Source organism: Maylandia zebra, linkage group LG11 (genome assembly GCF_041146795.1).
Source record: "Maylandia zebra isolate NMK-2024a linkage group LG11, Mzebra_GT3a, whole genome shotgun sequence".
NCBI lineage: Eukaryota > Metazoa > Chordata > Actinopteri > Cichliformes > Cichlidae > Maylandia > Maylandia zebra.
The window spans coordinates 23,102,150-23,123,094 of NC_135177.1; the positions used below are offsets into that span (position 1 = coordinate 23,102,150).

A 20,945-nucleotide genomic window follows, 5' to 3' on the forward strand; every position below is an offset into this window, starting at 1 on the left:
CACAATGAAGTTATAAGTTCGTAAAAAAAAACAAAAAAACAATTTAAATGTAGAAATTTGCATTTTTGTGAACCTCGGGTGGTTTTGTGTCGATCATCGATCGTCACTTCGCTGAGCCAATGGCTGGTTCTCGTTCCAGCGGATGTTTCGCAATGACAGGCGTGAGATATATCCAATCAGAGTTTATAGATTGGATTTAGGGCGGGATCCCAGCAAGGAGGTGGGATTTTAGCTACCGTCCATCTTCAGCTACATTACAGTGAGCGAGCTTGTCGAAAAGAAAACACAATTTGGAAGTAAAGAAGACTTTCTGGAATTAGTTTTGGCTCTATTTGAAAAAAGACAAACGAAATCCCATACCCTAGGTAAATGTCGTGCACAAGTATAAATCTAGATTGTCGGCTTGACCCAGTATCCCTTTTTCCTAAATCTGACTAGCTGGCAAGCTAAGCTGCTAACTAGCATTTTATGCATTAGCTAGCATGTTAGAGATTGGAACGGATTCTGTTATTATTGTGCCTTTCACAACGCAAAACCACAATATAAAGACTGTGCTGGACCCCAAATTAATAATGCATGAATATGAAGTTGTTCTGTCAGCATGCACCGGGGCAGTTCCAGGAAACGGGTCGGTTAGGAACCGAGCGAGGTGGAGAGGCTAAGCTACTGGCTAGTATTAACGTTAGCTGAGTAGCGTTAGCGTGCTAGGTGGCTAAATTTAGCTGACAACCATGTCACTTGTGTTGGAAATATTAGCAAGGTGATATATGACAATACTAGGATGGAGAAGTGGCCATAGAAAACTTTATTTTCATTGAGCGTGCTTAAATTCTGAAGCTGTGGTGTTATTTAGCTGCTAACGTCAGCCGGGTAGCTAGATGGAGTTAATGTCAGGTTCACTGTGGAAAGCGATGTAACGATTCCTCTTTTGGAGGGATTTTTGTTTGTATTGACACACGCTTCGATTTCTTCACCCAGATAACTTCGTGACAGACGGAATGTGGACATTGTCGTAGTCAGAGCCATGGCTGACAAGAGAAAACTTCAAGGTAAAAGAAACTGTCTTCAGTTATGTTGCACAATATGAATCACGTTGTAGGGTCTGCTGGTGTACAGGAAACTTTATTTCCTCTTGCATGCTCTTACTGTTTTGAAAGAGTTTATAAGGTCTTTTGGTAATGCATCATATTTTTTGAATTTGTGCAGGTGAAATCGATAGATGTTTGAAAAAAGTAGCTGAAGGTGTAGAACAGTTTGAAGATATCTGGCAGAAGGTAAGAGATTCTTCCATTCTGTATTTATTTGTCTATTTAGTAACTAATGAGGAAAAGACACACAGTATCTAAATGATTTGTTTACATTTTAGCTCCACAATGCAGCCAATGCAAATCAGAAGGAAAAATATGAGGCTGACCTCAAGAAAGAGATTAAAAAACTTCAGGTAAGAAAGCTTAACAATGACCATGTAAGTATTCAAAATTAGCTATGTGATTTTTAAAATGCTCACCATCTGTGCTCTTTCAGCGATTGAGAGATCAAATAAAAACATGGGTGGCCTCAAACGAGATCAAGGACAAAAGGCAGCTAGTTGAGAACCGCAAACTTATAGAAACGGTATGGATCTTCACAAGTGTACTTTAAAAAAAAAAGTGTTGCATTTATATTATGTATAACTAAAGTGCATTGTTACATCAGACCTGAAGTAATTAACAGCTAATTGGATCTTTTTTTTTCTTTAGCAAATGGAGCGGTTCAAGGTGGTGGAACGTGAAACAAAAACAAAAGCCTACTCTAAAGAAGGCTTGGGGCTTGCTCAGAAAGTGGATCCAGCTCAGAGGGAAAAGGAGGAAACAGGACAGTGGCTAACAGTAAATACATTTGTTTTACCTATGCTTCTGTGCGTGATTTTTTTTTTTAAACATTTCTTTGGAAAAGGCATAGACAAAAAACTTAACAACGTAACAATTGTATCAAATCAACCACAGATATTCCCAAAACATGGTTAAATTAATAAGATCTGAAAAAATTAACACTCTTTTTTTTTTCTCATCTGCAGAATACAATAGACACTCTAAATATGCAGGTGGATCAGTTTGAAAGTGAAGTGGAATCTCTTTCAGTTCAAACAAGAAAGAAGAAGGGTGATAAAGAGGTGAGTCATCCCATGTCACTCTCTGAAAGGATGTCTGTTTCTAAACTGTCTGGTTAAATTTTAACTGTCTGTTAAATTTTTGGTTAATATATCCTAACATACATACACACTTGTTTTTTTTGTCTTGTAGAAGCAAGATCGTATTGATGAGCTCAAGCGGTTGATTGAGAGACATCGATTCCACATTCGAATGTTGGAGACCATTTTACGAATGCTGGACAATGACTCCGTGCCAGTGGATGCAATCCAAAAGATCAAGGATGATGTTGAATATTACATTGACTCCTCTCAAGATCCAGACTTTGAGGAAAATGAGTTCCTGTACGATGACTTAGATCTGGAAGACATCCGTAAGTAGAGCACTGTCTAGTGTGCGAGTGTTCGGTTAAGTTTTGCTGCTCTTGCTTTACGATACCAGAAATTCTCACTTCTTTAATGTAAACCAGCTGTTGGTTCAAAGATGTTATGATGCCACCTGCCACTTACCTGGGGTGCAGCTCTGGTAGATTAGCCCCTCTCTCTCTGCACTGGGAAGTTTTGTACAAAGTAAGATAGATGAACCAGCACAGCTCCATTGTAATTGGATGTAGAAAGTGATTATATGTTAGCTGTGTCAGAGTAAACTGATACACTCTGACTCAAATGAAGTGATGAGAAAATGGACGTTAACCTGCTGGTAATACTTGGTTGGTCCCACTCAGCAAACTAATCTGCATGCGTGCATGTTGTACACAACACAAAGTGCCACACAGTTCAGTGGCATTTAAACCACGTTTTGATTAGTAAACAGTGTCACATAGCACAGCCATGGTTTCACCAAATCCATCAGTTCCTGCAGTGTTTTGAATGTTTTCATATTGTTTCCTTCCTTTTGGGCAACTAGTCTGTTCTTTCTTCTTGTTTCAATGACTTAGTAAAATAGTTGTCATGTTGATGTCATGACGATATCTGATGCTTATCTTTATGTCCTACTCTTCTGTTGTAGCTGCAGCATTAGTTGCAACTTCACCATCGGGCCAGGGCAACGTGGAAGATGAGGTGTATCTCCACTCTAGTAGCACTCCCACTTCCACCACCTCTTCTTCACCCATCCCTCCATCCCCAGCCACTTGCACTGCTGTGAGTTTGTGTCTTTTTTCTATCATTAAAGTTTTGGTCCTGGTGTTAAAGGGATGTTGGATAGTTAAAGAACATTCTGACACAATTGTGTATATATGCCTGTCTCTTTAAGTTTGCACTTGGTTAACCCACCCACATTCCCCATTGTATTATAATCCACTGGCTAGTATGTTGAATCTACATTTCAAAAGTGGATTGTCATATCAAAGTATCTCCTCCTATAGGAGAATTCAGAGGACGATAAGAAAAGGGGACGGTCGACAGACAGTGAAGTTAGTCAGGTGAGAGGTTCGCATCTGTGCTGTGTCAGTAGATGAACAGTTTAGTGCAGTGCTCTTCATCCTTGGTCCTGGTGAGCCATGGTGGCTGAAGGGTTTTGGCCTCTCAGGCACTAAAATGGAGTTTCTCTGTGGGACCATGGTTGGAGACTTCTGATTTAGTTTTTTCCATTTCCTTCATATATGGGCCTCCATAGATCACAGTAAACTTTGCTCCTTATGCATTTTAGATCTCTGTTCATGCCCTCTGGTCAGTTTTACTTGAGATGCCTTCCTCTGATGTTTATTTCCAGTCACCTGTGAAGAACGGCACCCCATCCTTGTTATCCTCTTTCTCTTCTTCCACCACCTCTGGGTCCTCCTCATCCTCCTCCCTTGTGTCCATGGCGAGTGTTGTCGGAGGGATTCCTGCAGTGCCCACTAGCAGCAGTCTTATAGGAAGCTTCAGCAGTGCGGTGCAGCAACATCAGCATCAACCTGCACAACAGCAGCAGCAGAATTCTCAGCCGCCAAACCAGTCGCAGCAGCAGCAGCCACCTCAGACGAAACCCTCAGTCCCTTCAAACAACACCCCCAGCCCACCCAGCAACCCACTTCTCCCAACGTCTACTGCCCCCTCTCTTCCTACACCCAACACATCCACTTCATCAGCTCCCAATCCTCAGTCACAGTCCACATCTGGACCCACATCGGCATCCAGTTTGGGACTTGGGCTGGGCCTGGGATTGAGCAAAGTTGGCATGACTGGGACAAGCAGTGCCAATCAAATGCCAGGGCTAGGGATGGGTGGCCACCCCACTCCTTTAAACACAATGGCAGGGCTCATTTCGGGTTCAACACCTGCCCCCTATGCTCAGGCAGCAGCATCCGGAGGCTTGGGTTTGAGCAGCACCACTCAGTCAAGCATTTCAGCAGAGAGCAGCACTTCCATACCCACCTCTGGCTCCAGTGGAGTCACCACCAACGGGGCAGGAACAGGGCTTGGTTTGCTGGGTTCCAGTCCAGCCCACAACTCTCTGAGTGCGAATATTTTGGGTCTGGTTCCTGGGCAAAGTGTGGCCCCTGGTACCTCTCAGGTTCCCCCAAGTTCTGTCAGCTCTACTCCAGGAGTAGTTGGCATGATGGGAGGCAACGGAGGAAACGTTGGTGTGGTTGGAGGAGTAGGAGTGAATTCTGCTCCTGCTAGACCACCAAGTGGACTGAAGCAAAATGGAAGCACAAGTAGGTGGAAGTTTTGCGGTCCTTGAGTTCATTGTGAGATTTCTATAAAAGTTTTTTTTTGCTCTAACGTGTCCTTCGCCTGCCTGCAGGTTACAGTGCTGTGGTGGCGGAGAGTTCCACAGAATCGGCTCTAAGCACACCGAACCAGTCACAAAGCAGCCAACCCTCATCTCTCAGTTCCTCAACCAGTCAGCCGTAAGTTATTTCTCCTGAAACTTGACACGTTTCTTCTTGTTCTTGTCATGCTGGTTCTTAACTTTCTCGCCATTGTTCCCACCCCACCTTCTGCAGGATGGACAATGGTCCCAGTTTAATCAGCTCCATCACCCTGCCTCCCAGTTCTCCGTCCCCCTCGTTCTCAGACAGCACACCGGGTGGAGGGAGTCTTCTCAACGGGCCCCACTCCTTTTCACAGGCCTCTGAGGGGCTAAAGGTAAGCCATACCAACGAGGTTAAGTTTGAGCATGTAACATTGGCATCTTTAGCTTGGAGCATGGATGAACTTGCAGACTTGAATCAGCTAAAACAGGCTCCATTTGTGGAAGAAAAAACTTCAGAGGCTAAAATTAGTGACTGGGGTCATGCACACAATATATTTTATACAGGAATACCTTATTTAATGGCTCTGCTTTTGTTTACCATACATAAATGATTTCCTTTGTCTGTGAGATATTTTAAACTGTGTTAATGTAAATAGTTATCAGGTCTGATAAGTTGTCTTTTCTTTCTTTCTTTCTTTTTTTTTTTTTTTTAAATGAACCCAACTTATCTGTTAGTTAAGTTGTTTTCATTGTCACTTTGAGCTTCAAGGGTTGTGCAGCAGTAAGCAGTATAATGGGTCAGTTATTGATGTTTACTCTGAAACATTTCAGTGATTATAAGTGAAAAGTTATAGTAAAATATTGAAAAACAAAAAAAAAATATTTGTTTTTGGGAATAAAAATGACCCACACACTGTTGAATCAGCCGTATCACACCAAGAATAATAGGCCATAGTGTCAGCAGGAGCATTACTAGGAGCACTTCCATCAATATTTTCTGATCAGGTCTGTCAGTTCAGCTCAACAGTGACCGCCCACTTTTTAAAGGCTCTGTTTCTGGAAGTGAATTTCCAGAAAAATCTTATATGAAAAAACGTTTAATCTGTGAACCAATCCAATCAGCTACGAGGTGAATTGTTATCATGTTAACACACAGTTGATTTCAAACAGATTTGTTGTTTGTATAGGAGCACACAGCAAGTCTGCTTTGGACGATTACAACATAGTGGCTCATAATCAAATCAGAAATGGAGAATATGAATGATATGATTGATGTAGGAGCTCCTGAGGTCAGAAGATAACCAGCTAACTGAATTGTTTTTGAATTGAGACATTCCTGTCTGTGCTGGAATCCATAGTTTTTGCTGCTGAGTATAAAATTATTAAATTATCCCTGAGTGCCCACAAACCTCTGCTGATCACATTTATAACAAACACACACTTACTGTGTACTTACTCATGTTACTGCCAGAAAACACGCAGATCCTGACTTTTGTCTGTTTGGAGCCTTTCTGCTACAGGTAATAACCCCTATAAGCCTGATATGTGAAATAATTGCCAGAAAATTAAATTCCAAGCATTTTTTAAAATGGAGAGTTTATTGAACAATCTGACAAATTTGTTTAAAAATGTATTCGATTTTACATTTTTAAATTTGTTTCTTAAATTTTTTTAAAAAATTTATTCTCCAATTTAATCTTTTTTTCAGGTGTAAAAAAAAAAAAAAAAAAAAAAAATCACACCGATGCTCTAAAGTCTCAAAAACTCACAAAAAACTGTGTGTATTAAATATGATAGACTAGGTGTTAAGGGGATGAATGCATACATTTAGACAGGCGCTCCTGTCTTTGAGCAGTGCAGCTGACAGAAAAACATCTTGTTCTTAAAAGTTTTATTAGTAGCTGATCTTTATTTAATATGTTGTTTGCTCTTCTAGTATTACTTTCTTCTAATGCTCCCATTCATCGTGCTTCTACTTTTAAGCTCCAGTAACTGTAGGCTGTTCCCAGTTTAATGTGACTTTTAGCCTCTGTGTGTTCACATTAATGGGGCCTTGTTCCCTCCTCAGGCACCTGAGCCTCTCAGCTCTCTGAAGGCGATGGCGGAGAGAGCAGCGCTGGGATCAGGCCTGGATGGCGAGATTTCCAACCTGCATATAACGGATAGAGGTCGAAACGGTCAGACCTTTTTTACCTTTTTTCAGCTCTTTATGATGAATAAGCAGATCACGCTTTTATGCTGCTTGCTGTTTTGTTTTTTTTAAATAATTGTACAGTAAAACATTCTTACACACTGCTCATGGTAACGTAAAGAGTTAAGCCTAAAGTGTAAAAAACTGATTTTTTATTTATTTATTTTTTTTACAAACTAAGTTATTATTTGTCTTTTATGAAGATAACAAACATTAGCTTGTTGCTGCCAGCTGTTTTTGTGAGGCAGGAGGTTTTTATGTGTGACATATTTAAGACATTTCCCTTTGTTCTGGTAACATTTAGTTTTCCTTTTAATGCTAGATTGTTACTGCTTCGTGAACATAATTATGAGTTTTGCTGCCAAAGTGTAGGAAGGAAAGTTCCTGTTTTGCTTCTTTCCAGCTTGGCATTTTTATGCTTCGATTCACAGAGGAGGCAGCCAGAAGTAGAAAAAAATCAGAGAGTTTAGAGCAGTCTGGAGCCTGAGTTATTGGCACATAGGGATTGCTTATCTTAAAACACACACACACATTTTCGTTCATTTGTTATCCAGTTTAGAGTGTCGGGGGTGGAGCCTATCCCCAGGGTCAACTGACCAACATTCATGCTCACACTCACAGTCATGGCCAATCAAAAATCACCCGCTAACATAACATGCAAGTCTGTGGACTGTGGGAAGAAGCCAGAGTACCTGGAAAGAGAGTGTAGAAAGGTCCAAACTTCAGGTCAAGGCCTTTTTTGATTCAAGCTACAACCATGAGGCTAGATTATGTCTGTAATTAGTTTACTGTTGGAATGTTCTTACTCTTATAAAAACAGAGTTGGTACAACTAAAGGAATAACCTTAAAACTTTACCTTCAGTTGCTTGCCCTGTCGTTAAGAGTCACATCTAACCATACCCCACACAGATGATGGGAAGTGAGGCATTGCTATGGCTTCTTGTGTAATTGAAGATAGCCGTTGCTTTTTCTGCATCCTGCAGATATCTTCTCTGGTTCATCTGCAGCACCTGGCACACCTGCCGCGCCTCAGCCGTCCGTGACAGAGGTCAACATCCCCCCATCGCTCGGTGTTTGTCCGCTGGGTCCAACCCCTCTCCCCAAAGACCAGCTCTACCAGCAGGCGATGCAGGAGTCGGCATGGACGCACATGCCCCACCCCTCTGACTCTGAGAGGATCAGGTGAGCCCATCACAATTTCCTTTAGCGTCGGGGGGGGGAAAAAAGATGCACTTTTTTTTCCACAGTAATTTTGCAAATTTACTTTGATTAAATGAAAAATTTGCATTGTGTATATATACTGCTCTGCTAAAAAAATATGTAGGATAGTTTAAAATTTGTCATAAAACCTGATTTTTTCTTTTTTCTTTTTTTAAAGCAAATTTGTTCTTAATCACTAGTTTTATTAAATTAAGAAATAATATAGTCCCCATTAGTCTCCAGAAGGGCAATAAATAAGTTTGTGCTTTAGGGCAAGCATACCTTATGTTTAAGTCAATATCATATAAATGTGCAGTGTTCTGCAGTTTCAAAAAATACTGTGCAAAGGTTTTAGGCAGGTGAGAAAACATGCTGTAAACAACGAATGCTTTCAAAAATGGAAGTGTTACTCATTTATTTTCATCAATTAACAAAATGCAGTGAATGAACAAAAGAGAAATCAAATCAATATTTGGTGTGACCACCCTTTGACTTCAAAACAGAATCGATTCTTGTAGGTTTTTTTGAAGGAACTTGGCTTGCACGTTGTTCCAAACATCTTGGAGAACTTGATATAGGCTTCCTCACATCCTTCTGTCTCTTCATGTAATCCCAGACGCATTCGATAATGTTGAGATCAGGGCTCTGTGGGGGCCATACCATCACTCCCAGTACTTCTTGTTCTTCTTTACGCTGAAGATAGTTCTTAATGACTTTGGCTGTATGTTGGGGTCATCCTGCTGCAGAATACATTTGGGGCCAATAAACAATCATTTATATTTCTGAAAGCATTTTTTCACACCTGCCTAAAACTTTGGTACAGTACTGTATATCCGTGGTTGCACAAATTTTGGGGAAAAGAGCCCTTTGCGTTGCTCTGTGGCTTAAAAGTAAACGCTTTTCTGGTGACTTCATGGGCTCAGTTGCTAGTTTTCAGTTGTAATGAATAATTTATGAAGTTCATTTTTAAAATTTTTACTATTATTAGAGTCAGAAAGGAGAATTTATCCAGGGCATGCTCATTCGGTAATGAAGGGTCACACACCTGCTCGGCATGACCAGTTTCGGGGAGCAACTGGAGGCTTCGCAACGGAACCTCAATAAGCAAAAAGATGAACCTGTTGTACCTTAAAGTGTTTGTGACATCTGTTGACACTAATAGAAAGTTCTGAATATTCACGTGTGGTTTTGGGTAGTGTGGATGGAGTACTTTGTTAGAGCAGAAATGAGCACAGCTGAAGTATGCTTTGATCAGTGGCATTCATTAAAGAGTTTTCTGTTTCTGTCTTAAAGGCAATACCTGATGAGGAATCCATGTCCCACCTTGCCCTTCCATCATCAGGTCCCACCTCATCACTCTGACTCCATAGAGTTCTACCAGAGACTGTCCACAGAAACTCTCTTCTTCATCTTCTATTACCTGGAGGTAAACGCTCTCCATGTAAACTCACACGAATCGGTTTGATTGTTTGAGTTTGTAAACTTGGAGCTTTTTTCTATGATTTGGTTCCTTTTCACACAAAAAAACTCAAAGAAACCTCAGCGCGAACCAAAATGCATCGCGACAAACCATGTGAAAACTTTTAGTCAGCTTATTGGTTAGATGTGGGACGGGAGCAGAATGATTTGCTATATAAGGTGGAAAATTTACAATAATTTTACAGCTATAGTTTTGTTGCCCGTACTGACCGTTTTTGTGATCTGGACATCTATGGTGCACTGCCGCATCGCACAAAAAGTGCACGTGGATAATGAGAAGGACAGAGTTGAATTAAACGGACTAAACACCCTGAATGTCTTTTTTCTGTGATCTGTTAAAGTTTGTGAGCATAATGGTTTTATTGACTTCTCTCTCAGGGTACCAAGGCTCAGTATCTGTCTGCAAAGGCTCTGAAGAAACAGTCCTGGAGGTTTCACACCAAGTACATGATGTGGTTCCAGAGGCACGAGGAGCCCAAGACCATCACCGATGAGTTTGAACAGGTGTGGGTTCATCTCCGCACACCGATTTATGGTCATTGTGGTGTTGATTAAGGTTTTTATTCTTACCACTCTGCTGTTCCCTTAGGGCACTTACATTTACTTTGACTACGAGAAATGGGGCCAGAGAAAGAAGGAGGGGTTCACCTTCGAGTACAGGTACCTGGAAGACAGAGACCTGCAGTGACGGACGGACGGACGGACACAAAAGGACAGAAAAGACAAAATGTGCTGCTGTTGACATTCCGAGACTGAACTCCAAACTGTGGATAGAGATTGTGATGTGTAGTAGAAACCCTCTCCTGAGATTGGAGACTGGTGTCTGTATAGGCTGCATCTCAAATGTGAAGCCCTTGCTCCTCATGTAGTGCTTTGCTTTTGACCAAAGAAAATGCCCCGTGGGTCTGATCAAATGCATCGCGCTGCACAAGCTGGGAGGGTTCTCGTTGGAGATCTGCGTTTGTGCCTGTCTGTGTGCACACTCAGTATGTGGCATTAGGAAAGCCTACCCCATGCATGTTTCTCATGTTTAGTTGTCTTTTTTTTTTTTTCCCCCCGTTTCAACACGATTCTCTGTACCACCTACCCGACATCAGCCTGGAAGCCTTTTGACTTGACACAAAACAGACTTTTGGATTTGATTAAGTAAACTGCCCATCTCGTATTTACTGTAATTTGGTGGTTTAGAATGGGGACGTACAGTGGACATTTAGTCATGGTGTGTAGGAATGGCTTCTTTTAAGATCCTACAATGCCTGTTAAATATGGTCACTATTGAAGATAGTGAGCGGTTATCAATAGTTTTATTGATATTGTCTTGGTCGATTTAAAACGCTGATTGAGAGTGACCACAGGGCCTCTCCCTGTGACAGGGAAAGAGTCCTTATTGGACATGGATTAAATTGCTATGCAATTGAACTGGTCTCTGACTCCCTCTCTTTACAAATAAAATGTTTTTAAGTTAACGTGTCAAGGAAAATGCATTATTATTGCGCCTTCATGTTTGTGACAAATTAATAAACTTGTAAACAACTCTTAAAGATAGGATTTGAGACATTAATCTACTTGATGTTTAATTTTCCCTCAGTGTGAAAAGGCCATGTTGAGCAGAGGGAAATGTACCTACACCCAGGTCACCTCTCATTTCCTCAAAAGTACACACAGCATTAGATAATAAATCTGGGTTTGGTTGGGTCAACTTCCCAGCTTTAGCCAAGGTTTTATTCTGTTGTTACTTTATCCCAGACTTCACTGAGTTCAGTTTACCACCTGATATTTCAGTGAAAGCCCTATACAGTGAATGTGCACTGACTAAACTGTTTACATGTAGAGTTGAAACAGAAATCCTAAAATTCAGGTGGTAAATTTAACTCGTGGGTTGAGTAGAAAGTGTCTCGTCTGCCGTGGTTGTTCCATTGTGTTAGCCCGAAGAACAGTAAGATTTAATCTGGGATGGGACGCATCCTACCTTTTCCTGGCAGTTTTGAATGAGGGAGAGTGTTAAAACCGAATCAGTTTTCCATTTAAGCAACCATGAAGAGTTCTGTACCACAGGTTATGTTGTGTGTGATTCGTTTTCAGGCTTTTTTTTGTGGGAGGGAAAAGAGGGGGATGAGCATGTGGGAGGGGAAAAAAACAAGGAAAATGCAGCAACGTTCTGAGAGATTTGCCTTTTATAGATTCTATTTTTTGGGCTTTTAAGGTTTACAGAAAGGTCAGTGAAACTGCTAAAATGTGAATTTCAACACATATTTACAATTTTTCTCATCACAGTTCTGCATGGGAGATGTCATAAATGGGGTTATAACAGGATTGTAAAATTTCAATAAATACTTTTAAGAAATTATCCATCAGTGTGTGGCGTAAAGTCCTGTCATTCCTACATGGAATATGGATCCACATATTTTCCATCACCTTTAATTTGTTTTGTTTTTTGGTGTCCCAAGAAATACCAGATGACATAAGGAAAATAATATTAAGATCTGCTGCGTTTAGCTTCACTTACAGTAAGCACACCTGACATGCACCTGCCCATCAAAGTAACTACACATTACCTGCAGATTTAAATAACTGTCATAGTGCTGTTTGGTAGCTACACAAAGAAAAAACCTAAATTAACCTGTAAAATGATGCAACCTTGTTGCATCTGCTTTCCTCACAAAGCAAAGTCTGTTCTGTTGCTGACCGTGTCCCTTTATGACACAGCGATGGGTACACTGTGGTCATGGCATGTTAACCTGCTTCCAGTAGGTTACGGACATTTGACAAAGCTCAGACGATCATCATAGTCACCTTTGAAATGTGGTGAAACATGAGATTTAGATCATTAGCTGATAACTACAGCACCTGTGTGATCGTTTCCATCACCTTGTTGAATCAGATCCATAAAAATGTAAACTAGTTCTGATGACAAAAGAGTCCAACCCAGTACTAGCAAGTTCCTAATAAAGTGACCGTGGGGATTTTATCTTATTCGTAGCAGCTTTACTTTCAGTAAAAATAAACTCTGTATTAACTCAAAATTCAACATAATTAGTTCAGTTTCACTCAAAATCGAAGATCAAAACAAGCAGGTATAAATTCAAATGTCACAGAGGAGGCTCCTGTTTCTTGTTTTTAGAAAGAACACATACCTACAAAGTGAACTCTATATTTTATTTAGATGGGGAAAAAAAACCAAAAAAAAAAACCCTTAAGTCGAAACAAGTTTAAAAAAAAAAAAATAAAAAATAACACGAGGTGAGCCAAATTTTAAAATATACTTTCACAACTGTGCAACTGTCCATGTGCAGGGCGTCCGTATGTCTTCACATCTTAGCTTCCTTCTTGACTTTGAGGAACTCTGCCATGTTAGAGAAATATTTCTGGTTAGCTTCTGCCACCTTCTTCTCTGCAGCCTGCGGGTTCACGATCTCCAGCCCCTGCAGAAGGAAACAATAACAGATTTAAAAACAAACAAAAAAACAAAACAAAACCCCAAACTCTCTGGCAGGTCTTTAGTTAATGAGTCCGCTTCTTTTTACCTGGAGAGGTGTGAATGCTACGCTGGAGCTGGTTCCTGAAGAACGATCTCTGACTGTGGACTTTCCTCCATATGTCATGCTCTGCTTCTGCAACGTCCTCTGTGGACAAAAGCCAAAATGTTAGAGATGATGTAGATACAAACACCAGCAGGAGAGAAGAGCGCATTTACCTGCAGGGATTTGGAGATCCTGGCTTTGGTGGCCTCGTTGACCTGAGCCTGCCTGACTCTGCCGCTGCCGCTCTTCCCCAGCTGACCCAGACTGAAGCCCAGATCCTCCTGATACGCATCATCTTCAATCTGCAACACAACACAGGAGAAACTATTAACTGGAGCAGGATTACCTTGTAATATAATTAACCATCGAAATATCAATGAAGTCCATGCCTGGATTACAGAACACTCCCCAACAGGGGTTAATATAACAATGAACCAATTTAATTTGCTTTACTGTAAGAGTTCTCTCAAATTTATATCCATTATGAATCAAAGGACTTTACTTTCTTTATTAGCAAAATATTCAATACGTTTTAGACTTTTTCAAATGTGAAGTTCTTTTTAAAGGACTGGATTTCATACTTGTTAGGACCGTTTTTAAACAGTGGTTTAAGGTAACGAAGACACATTCATAACAGCCAAGTCTCCATCCACAGAGAGCAATAAGCAGCTCAGAAACTGCACATTTATTAACAGACCAGAGTAGAAACTGTTTGTACTGCAGTAAAATCATCTTGCTGAAGCTCCTTCAGAGTGTTGGGGGAAGTCTCGGTGAGTACAAAATAAAATAAAAATAGCTTGTCTTGTTGGGTGCTTGAAAAGAAAGGAACTGGACCTCCTTAAGTTTGTGAAGATGTTCTCAACCAAGAGACTTCTTCAGCTCTAAAACAGAACAGCTGTCTCAGGTTTTTATGGTGGCTTCTATTTGAGTTGGAATTTTCAACTGGAATAACCCCTTCTCGTCGGACTTCCAACTCAGAAATTCAGAGCAGCCCCATCAGTCACAACTGCACAATCCAAGATGGCAGCAGTGAATGTAAACAGTCATAAAACATGTAACCTGTACAGCCACTGTTGTGTACATCATGTCATCTGTTTGTTGTTTGGTTTCTCCTATGAAGTACAGCGACCTTCTTTTCAGGGACTACCATGACCTGGATAACTGAGAACCTACGCATCATCCTGTTACACTGGCTCTGCTGCACAAAGCTGGTGCGAGCCAAAAGTGAGGCTGCTTTGAGTCGTCATTGATCCCAGGTCTGAAATTACTAAAAGCTTTCAGTTGCTTTCTTATTCATTAGGGATCGCCCATAGCAGCAGTCTCCTCTTTTGCTTATTAGGCAAATGTGTAAACCCCTACATTACTACTAACCAGAGGAATAGAAGAGATTCCTCCTGCATGTCTTCATATTTAGTAACATGTCTATATTACTATATTATTATTTTTTGTATTAACTATTTGTACGGTTTTCCTTCTGTCTTCATTAAAAGCATCTTTGAATAAAAGAAAAGAATGCTAAATGAATTATGGATCATAGTCAGACATCAATAATGAAACATGAAATATCACTGGATTAAAAACAAATCTTAAAAACAGGAGCGGAGAAAATATGTACTGACCTCTGCAAAGGTCATCCTGTTGGCATGTTTTCTGATCTCAGTCAGCCCGAGACGCTCTTTCATCTTTCGGTACCTGCAGGAAAAGAGCAGCGGAGCTTGGTTATGCCATTCACTGGATATTTATAGTCGTTGGTGGTAGTCTAAACTTGGCTATGAAAGTTACGTAAGCTTCTTGCAGGTTTCCAGGATGCTGATCTGTGTCATGCCTTGTTCTGTTTCTGCTGAATTTTTAAACTTTTTTCAAATAAATGTTAGATCAGTTTAATCTCAGTAACCTTCTCCCTCTTAAAAGATTCCAATAATAATCAATTTCCATCTCCAGACTGCAATCCTCTTTAGCAGTCTATTCTGGCAGGCCCGTTTCAGGTAGCTGACAGATTGTTTACCTCCTTCCTCCTCTCTTCTTCCTCTGTCCATCCAGCGGGGCTGGCAGTGGTTTGACTTGCTTCACGGGTGGAGGCTCCTGCCATTTATCAAACTTCCTTTCTATTTCTTCTTTTAGATCATAGCCAACCTGCAAACAGTGACAAATATTTTTAAGCCAAATGAAACAAAAATCAACTTGATTATTTCCTCAGTTGCAAATAATTTTGCATGTAAATATGAAAAATCCAACCAAATATACATCAACAGACAAGAGAAATCATAATCTCTGTATCTGCTGGTACATTTATTCTTGCTCTAAATGGTAAATGGCCTGTATTTGTATAGCGCCTTACTAGTCCCTAAGGACCCCAAAGCGCTTTACATATCCAGTCATCCACCCATTCACACACAGGTGATGGCAAGCTACATTGTAGCCACAGCCACCCTGGGGCGCACTGACAGAGGCGAGGCTGCCGGACACTGGCGCCACCGGGCCCTCTGACCACCACCAGTAGGCAACGGGTGAAGTGTCTTGCCCAAGGACACAACGACCAAGACTGTCCAAGCCGGGGCTCGAACCGGCAACCTTCCGATTACAAGGCGAACTCCCAAATCTTGAGCCACGATCGCCCTGCTCTAATACACAAGGCATTTATAAAACTTAGGTGTTCCTTTAAGAGACTCACCTTGCCATCTGAACTCTCGTGGAAACTGTCCACTCTTGCGGCCAGAGTGCATTTTGAAGCCACCAGACGAGCTGCCTTCCTCCTGAGATCCTGAAGGAGGAAAGGACACTGTTAACTGTCACGCTGAACAGAATGCATTCATGCAGTTTATGCTCATATATTCACTGACAGGTGGCAATGACTGCACAACATCGCAGTGATAGATGAAGCCGGTGTGAGGGAGCAGAGAGGTGCTGCTGAAGCCAGAGAGGGTTCTCCTCTGCGCTCCCAGCAGCATCAGGTTACAGGCTGGCATCTTTGACAGGTTAGTGAGGCCTCCGGCGATACCTGCATCCACAGGAGAGACCGGCCAGTCACCGAAACAATCCTCAGTGAAGATGATGTACATTTGTAAACACTGTGCAGTCAGTAGATTTCTCTCACCCATGATCTTTGCTGCTGTTGATGCTCCAACAATGATGGACAGGTTTGGAGCAATGAAGGACATTCTGGATTCTACATATTCATAAATCCTGTGTTTAGACTGGTTCAGCTCCAGGGCCATGTCGCACGCCTCCTCCAGCTGCTTCAGTTCATCCTCACTCAGCAACGACCTGAAGGCACAAGTGGCACAGTCGCCGTTCAGTTACAGTAATAACCAAAAATACATAACAACACAAACTCTTTCCTCCTCGAAGCTCTACTATCGATAACCCTTGTTTCTCTTGTCAACTTCGGCAAGACAAGGTGTGCATCAGAAATCAGTGAGGGTGATCTCTGCCTATACAGCTTACTCGGGCTACTCTTTGTATGAGCAATCACACAAATTCATTATTCTTATAGCTTGAAACACTGAAATTTACAGACCTAATGAAATTCAAAAGAGCAGAAATGTAGTTTTCAAAGGAAAGGTCACTTTGAAAACAGGAAGTATTCAAAGTAACTTTTTTAAGACTGAAGGAAGTTTTAATTTTGCAACTGTTCAAATATAAATCACTTCAAAATGAGGTATAAAAGTTATGGCATTTATGAGACTCAAAGAAGAAGACTGTGTTTAGTTTGTGTTTCAGACCTATTCAGATTTTACAATTAATATTCCAAAATTGGAAGTACATGGCTTTTATCCAATTGTAAAAATAAGATATGATGATAATAATTTTAATTTTATGTAGCATATATATTCTGTTTTTAGAAATGTGTATTCTTATTACTGAGGTTTATATCAATAGGGAAGCTGGATAAATATAAACTGATAACTTATGGAGAAGGGGTATGATTGTGCACTTCTTCTCGATATGTAATAGTAAGAATGATACTGAGTGCATTTAGTTATTATTTAAAAATAACCTGTTAATGATTTTTATTCTAATAGAAAAAAAAAAATGAACGTCTTATTGATGCTTTGTAACTTAACTTAGTTTCCCCATCCCTTTCCTATGAGCTACTGTCACTGATTATTATAAAATAACTGCTTAACACTTCAGTTTTGAGATGCACTGATTACAATTTCCTTGACCTATTCCAGTTTTCTTTAAGTGAAGAAAACTGGAATAAAACTGCAATCAACACAGCAAGAAGGTTCTGGGTCTTTCATGCTGTCTTGGTCTGTGTGGGTTCTCTTTAGGCTTCCCCCCACAGTCCAAAAACATGCATTCATGGTTGTGATTTTAAATTGACCATAGGTAGGAATATGAGTGTGAACATGACCAGGAATGTGAACAGTTGCCCATCTGTGTGTTAGCCCTGTGACCTGTGCTCGGTGTACCCTGCCTCTCCCCATTAAGCTGGGATAGGCTCCAGCCCCCCAGCGTTAGCAACCCCCTAGTTTTTCATTTCCAGTAAGTGATTTAAGGTGATTCTAGCAGGAAGTGTTCACAGTGAACTACATGAAACTCTTCTGGTGAGACGGGGCCTTTAAATCTTATAAACTTACCCCTGTGTGGTTGAGGCTGTGACACTGACAACCATAATGGTGGCGTTGGTAAGGATTTGCTGCAGCGTCTCATTGTTTTTGCATTTCTCCAGATTGTTTCCCAGCTCCTAGACACAAACCACAAAAAAGAAGAAAAATTAGGGGAGAAAACATCATGGTCAAACAAACTACAAGAAACAATTTTTTTAACACGTTTGCTTGCAGTTAAACAGAGAAATTTGAAAGCCGAAATTGGAAAATTTTAACTGCAACATAATTTTCAATCTGTGCAGTTTTAAACTCTTTAATCACGTCAGTTTTGTTAAAAATAGAAATCCTAAATCTAACTAAAAAACAGAAACAGTCAACTCGGAGCTTCTTCTTTTTTTGAATGAATACATAGTTTAGCTCACCTTGACAGTACGGATGTAATCCAAAGAATCCGGCACCAGAGACTCCAGCTCTGGAAACCTCTTGGAGTATTTGTCCCTGGTAAACTTGTGGATGATATCTGGAAACAGATCAGAAACACAGAGGACATCTCAGGTTATAAGGAAGAGAGCGAAATCTTAAAACATAGCATTATGGATCACCAGAGAGAAGAAGCCAACTCACTGAGCTCGTTGTCGATCTCCACTGTGAGGTTATTAGCTGCGACTATCAGTCTGTACTCTGGGTCGGCCTCGACTGGGCCTGAGACTGAAAGCAAACACACAAAAAATAATAACAACTCCATGACGACTGTGGGTTGCCATAAAGTTCAAATGAAATGTGTTTACTAGGGGTGGGGGGGAAAATCGATACTGTGTAGTATCGTGATATTTTGTTTGCTAATAATGTATCGATACAGGGACAGCAGAAATCGATATTTTGTTACAAAAAAGGTTTTTGTGGACTGGAACATGCTCTGACTTCAGAGCATGTTGATCAGCTCCTTTTTCTGAGCAAGAATCCTGACATTCCTTCACTGTCCAAATGTATTTAGCTTTTTTAGCAATAAACATGACAGTTTACTTATTTTAATTTAAGACATGTTTTATTCTAATTAAGTTTAAAACCTTTTTATTTAATGTAAAATTATATTTTGTTTTAATTTACTTTCAAATTCTTCAGTTGCTGAAGGGGCTGCATAGTTTTCATAAATTGCATAGTTCAGAATAGCTATAATTGTACCAGATGGTTGCATTCAGTTAAGTTGGGCTAGACTGTAATACAAACCGTTCAGGTTTGTCAACAATAAAACTGACTGAAATGAGAGAAAGACTGAGTGCGAGACTTTGTTATTAGATAAAATGAATATTGATAAAGTTTACCTTTATGTACAGAATCTGAATATCGCAAAATATTTTTAAAAAATTGCAATAATATCGTATCGTGCGTTAAGTATTGTGATAATATCGTATCGTGGGATGTATGGTGATTCCCACCTCTAGTGTTTACAGAGTAAAACAGAGAAATGAATGGAAACTGATAGTGAGAAGAGCCTTAAATAATAATAACAACACTCACCCTCTGAGTTCTTACGCTGCTTCCCAATATATTCAGAAATTTTGTCCATTATCTCTGAAAACTATAAAACACACAAGAGTCACTCTGGGAAGAACAGAGCAGACATTTTACTGCTAATCTCAACATGTGTAAAGCTCTTGTATGTTACAACTCACCTGTTTGCTATTGCGAAGCTTTGCAATAGACGCAACGCTCTCAGCTTTACTGTAGTCCACCTCCATCTCCTCTGGGATGTCTTCCAGCCCTCCGTCTGCACTTCCCTGGTTCGGCTCTCCATCGCTGTCCCTCTCTTCTTCTGGGTACAGTCCATCCTCTCCCTCATCTCCGGCCTCCTCCAGATCAGCCAGGAGCTCATCTGCCAGAGACATCTGCAATCGATGGAAAAACTGTGAGGACAGGCAAAGCCAACTAGGATCAGTTTGCCACAGGGTACATGAGGTTGTCACTGAGTTTGGTGGGGTATATGTTCTTTATTTGCTGCTGTTGATGTAACTCTGAATTTATTTTTTATTAATGATCTGGTTACATAACTTGAGGATCCCATTTTGACTGTTTTCTAAGGGCTTATAAAGCAATCACTGCAGACGCACGACCAGCAACTAAAACAATATTCTTATTCTTAAATTCTTATAAAAAAAAGCACGTCTCTAATATCCCCTTACTTAATAATATTATTTGAGCACTAGATACTTAACACTAGTTTTACTCATTTATCAAACAATACAAATACAAATCAAATACAAAAAGCGTGTCAACACAAAAACTTATGGACCTCACTGCGTTATCAAGCCTGAAAGAAATCCATCTGTAGACATATTTTTGTGTTTCTGACAAAGAAGCTCTTCTCAGACTCGTTTGAGATACAATCGTGGCCGTGTTCAGTTGCTCACACGCTATCACCGCCTCATAAAAACTGCGAAGTATTAAGTCTGCTTCCATCTTTGGGTTTTCGCTGGCTGTGTTTGGAGTTAACCAATGTTAGCTAGCTAGCATTATCGAACGTTGGTCCGACGTTACTGAGCGATTTCTCAGTAACTTTGACATACCTCAGAGTTTTAGAGTCCTACTGGTTTAAGAAAAAATTAAAGACGTCCAATGCAGGTTTCAGTCGCTTTGAATAGAAATACAAAATGATTTGTCCCTCTGTTTTCTTGAGTGTTTGCAATCCGGTTGTGCGGCGCAGATGTACCGCTGGTCGCAGATTAAATACGTACATTCGCAAAGCTTTCTGGGAAACTGTGTCAGTACACTTCACAATCACAGAGGGTGTTTTTTTGTTTTGCCTTTTGCCACAGGTTTGATTATCTATCTATCTATCTATCTATCTATCTATCTATCTATCTGTGAAATATATACAATACACACATAAACTCGGTGTACAGTACAGTGAAAATATGGATTAAGATCTGTTTGAATGCTAAATACGATGGTCTAAGTTGATCTGAATGTGTAATTAGCAAATATAGGTACTGGTGAATACTAATGATGAGTTTTATTTATTTATTACAATATGCTTTTGGGTGTAACTGCAAATGTAAAATTAACCACTTAAAGTAGTTTTTGTCATGTTTTTCATAAGTATAATTTTAATTAACGTATCCTCACACACACCTACCTCCGCTTTTACAACCTAGGGATAATTTAGTGGAAGCTAGGAAAAAAATGTTAGCA

General features: G+C 40.3%; 2 protein-coding genes across 3 annotated transcripts; one reads left to right on the top strand and one right to left on the bottom strand.

Moving 5' to 3' along the window:
- Positions 1 to 215: 215 nt before the first annotated feature.
- On the top strand, positions 216 to 11,148 carry cnot3a (CCR4-NOT transcription complex, subunit 3a). Of its 2 annotated transcripts, XM_012924986.4 has the most exons (18): positions 216 to 365; positions 979 to 1,049; positions 1,207 to 1,274; positions 1,367 to 1,441; positions 1,525 to 1,614; positions 1,740 to 1,868; positions 2,057 to 2,152; positions 2,283 to 2,502; positions 3,138 to 3,271; positions 3,496 to 3,552; positions 3,843 to 4,770; positions 4,860 to 4,965; positions 5,062 to 5,203; positions 6,880 to 6,988; positions 7,987 to 8,185; positions 9,497 to 9,629; positions 10,061 to 10,186; positions 10,272 to 11,148. In XM_012924986.4, the coding sequence occupies exons 2-18, from the start codon at positions 1,025 to 1,027 to the stop codon at positions 10,368 to 10,370; spliced, it is 2,736 nt and encodes a 911-aa protein (XP_012780440.1). In that variant the 5' UTR covers positions 216 to 365; positions 979 to 1,024; the 3' UTR covers positions 10,371 to 11,148. The 2 variants fall into 2 exon arrangements, with proteins under 2 accessions (XP_012780440.1, XP_012780441.1); XM_012924987.4 differs by lacking the exon at positions 3,496 to 3,552.
- Positions 11,149 to 12,084: 936 nt separating this feature from the next.
- On the bottom strand, positions 12,085 to 20,496 carry prpf31 (PRP31 pre-mRNA processing factor 31 homolog (yeast)). Its single transcript, XM_004541181.4, has 14 exons — positions 20,321 to 20,496; positions 19,430 to 19,642; positions 19,275 to 19,335; positions 18,381 to 18,464; positions 18,179 to 18,276; positions 17,787 to 17,893; positions 16,298 to 16,467; positions 16,044 to 16,201; positions 15,875 to 15,964; positions 15,209 to 15,336; positions 14,823 to 14,895; positions 13,377 to 13,505; positions 13,207 to 13,305; positions 12,085 to 13,104 (listed from the first exon to the last, which is right to left on the bottom strand). The coding sequence occupies exons 2-14, from the start codon at positions 19,640 to 19,642 to the stop codon at positions 12,991 to 12,993; spliced, it is 1,524 nt and encodes a 507-aa protein (XP_004541238.1). The 5' UTR covers positions 20,321 to 20,496; the 3' UTR covers positions 12,085 to 12,990.
- Between the last annotated feature and the right edge of the window lie 449 nt (positions 20,497 to 20,945).

Bases quoted from the DNA above. Each gene is read 5' to 3' on its own strand.
- cnot3a (XM_012924986.4), top strand. From the start codon at position 1,025: ATGGCTGACAAGAGAAAACTTCAAG. The intron at 1,869-2,056 runs GTAAATACATTT...TCTCATCTGCAG, and splicing joins AAACAGGACAGTGGCTAACA to AATACAATAGACACTCTAAA. The intron at 5,204-6,879 runs GTAAGCCATACC...TTCCCTCCTCAG, and splicing joins AGGCCTCTGAGGGGCTAAAG to GCACCTGAGCCTCTCAGCTC.
- prpf31 (XM_004541181.4), bottom strand. From the start codon at position 19,642: ATGTCTCTGGCAGATGAGCTCCTGGCTGATCTGGAGGAGGCCGGAGAT. The intron at 17,894-18,178 runs GTGAGCTAAACT...GTTTGTGTCTAG, and splicing joins ATTACATCCGTACTGTCAAG to GAGCTGGGAAACAATCTGGA. The intron at 15,337-15,874 runs GTGAGTCTCTTA...CACTGTTTGCAG, and splicing joins ACGAGAGTTCAGATGGCAAG to GTTGGCTATGATCTAAAAGA.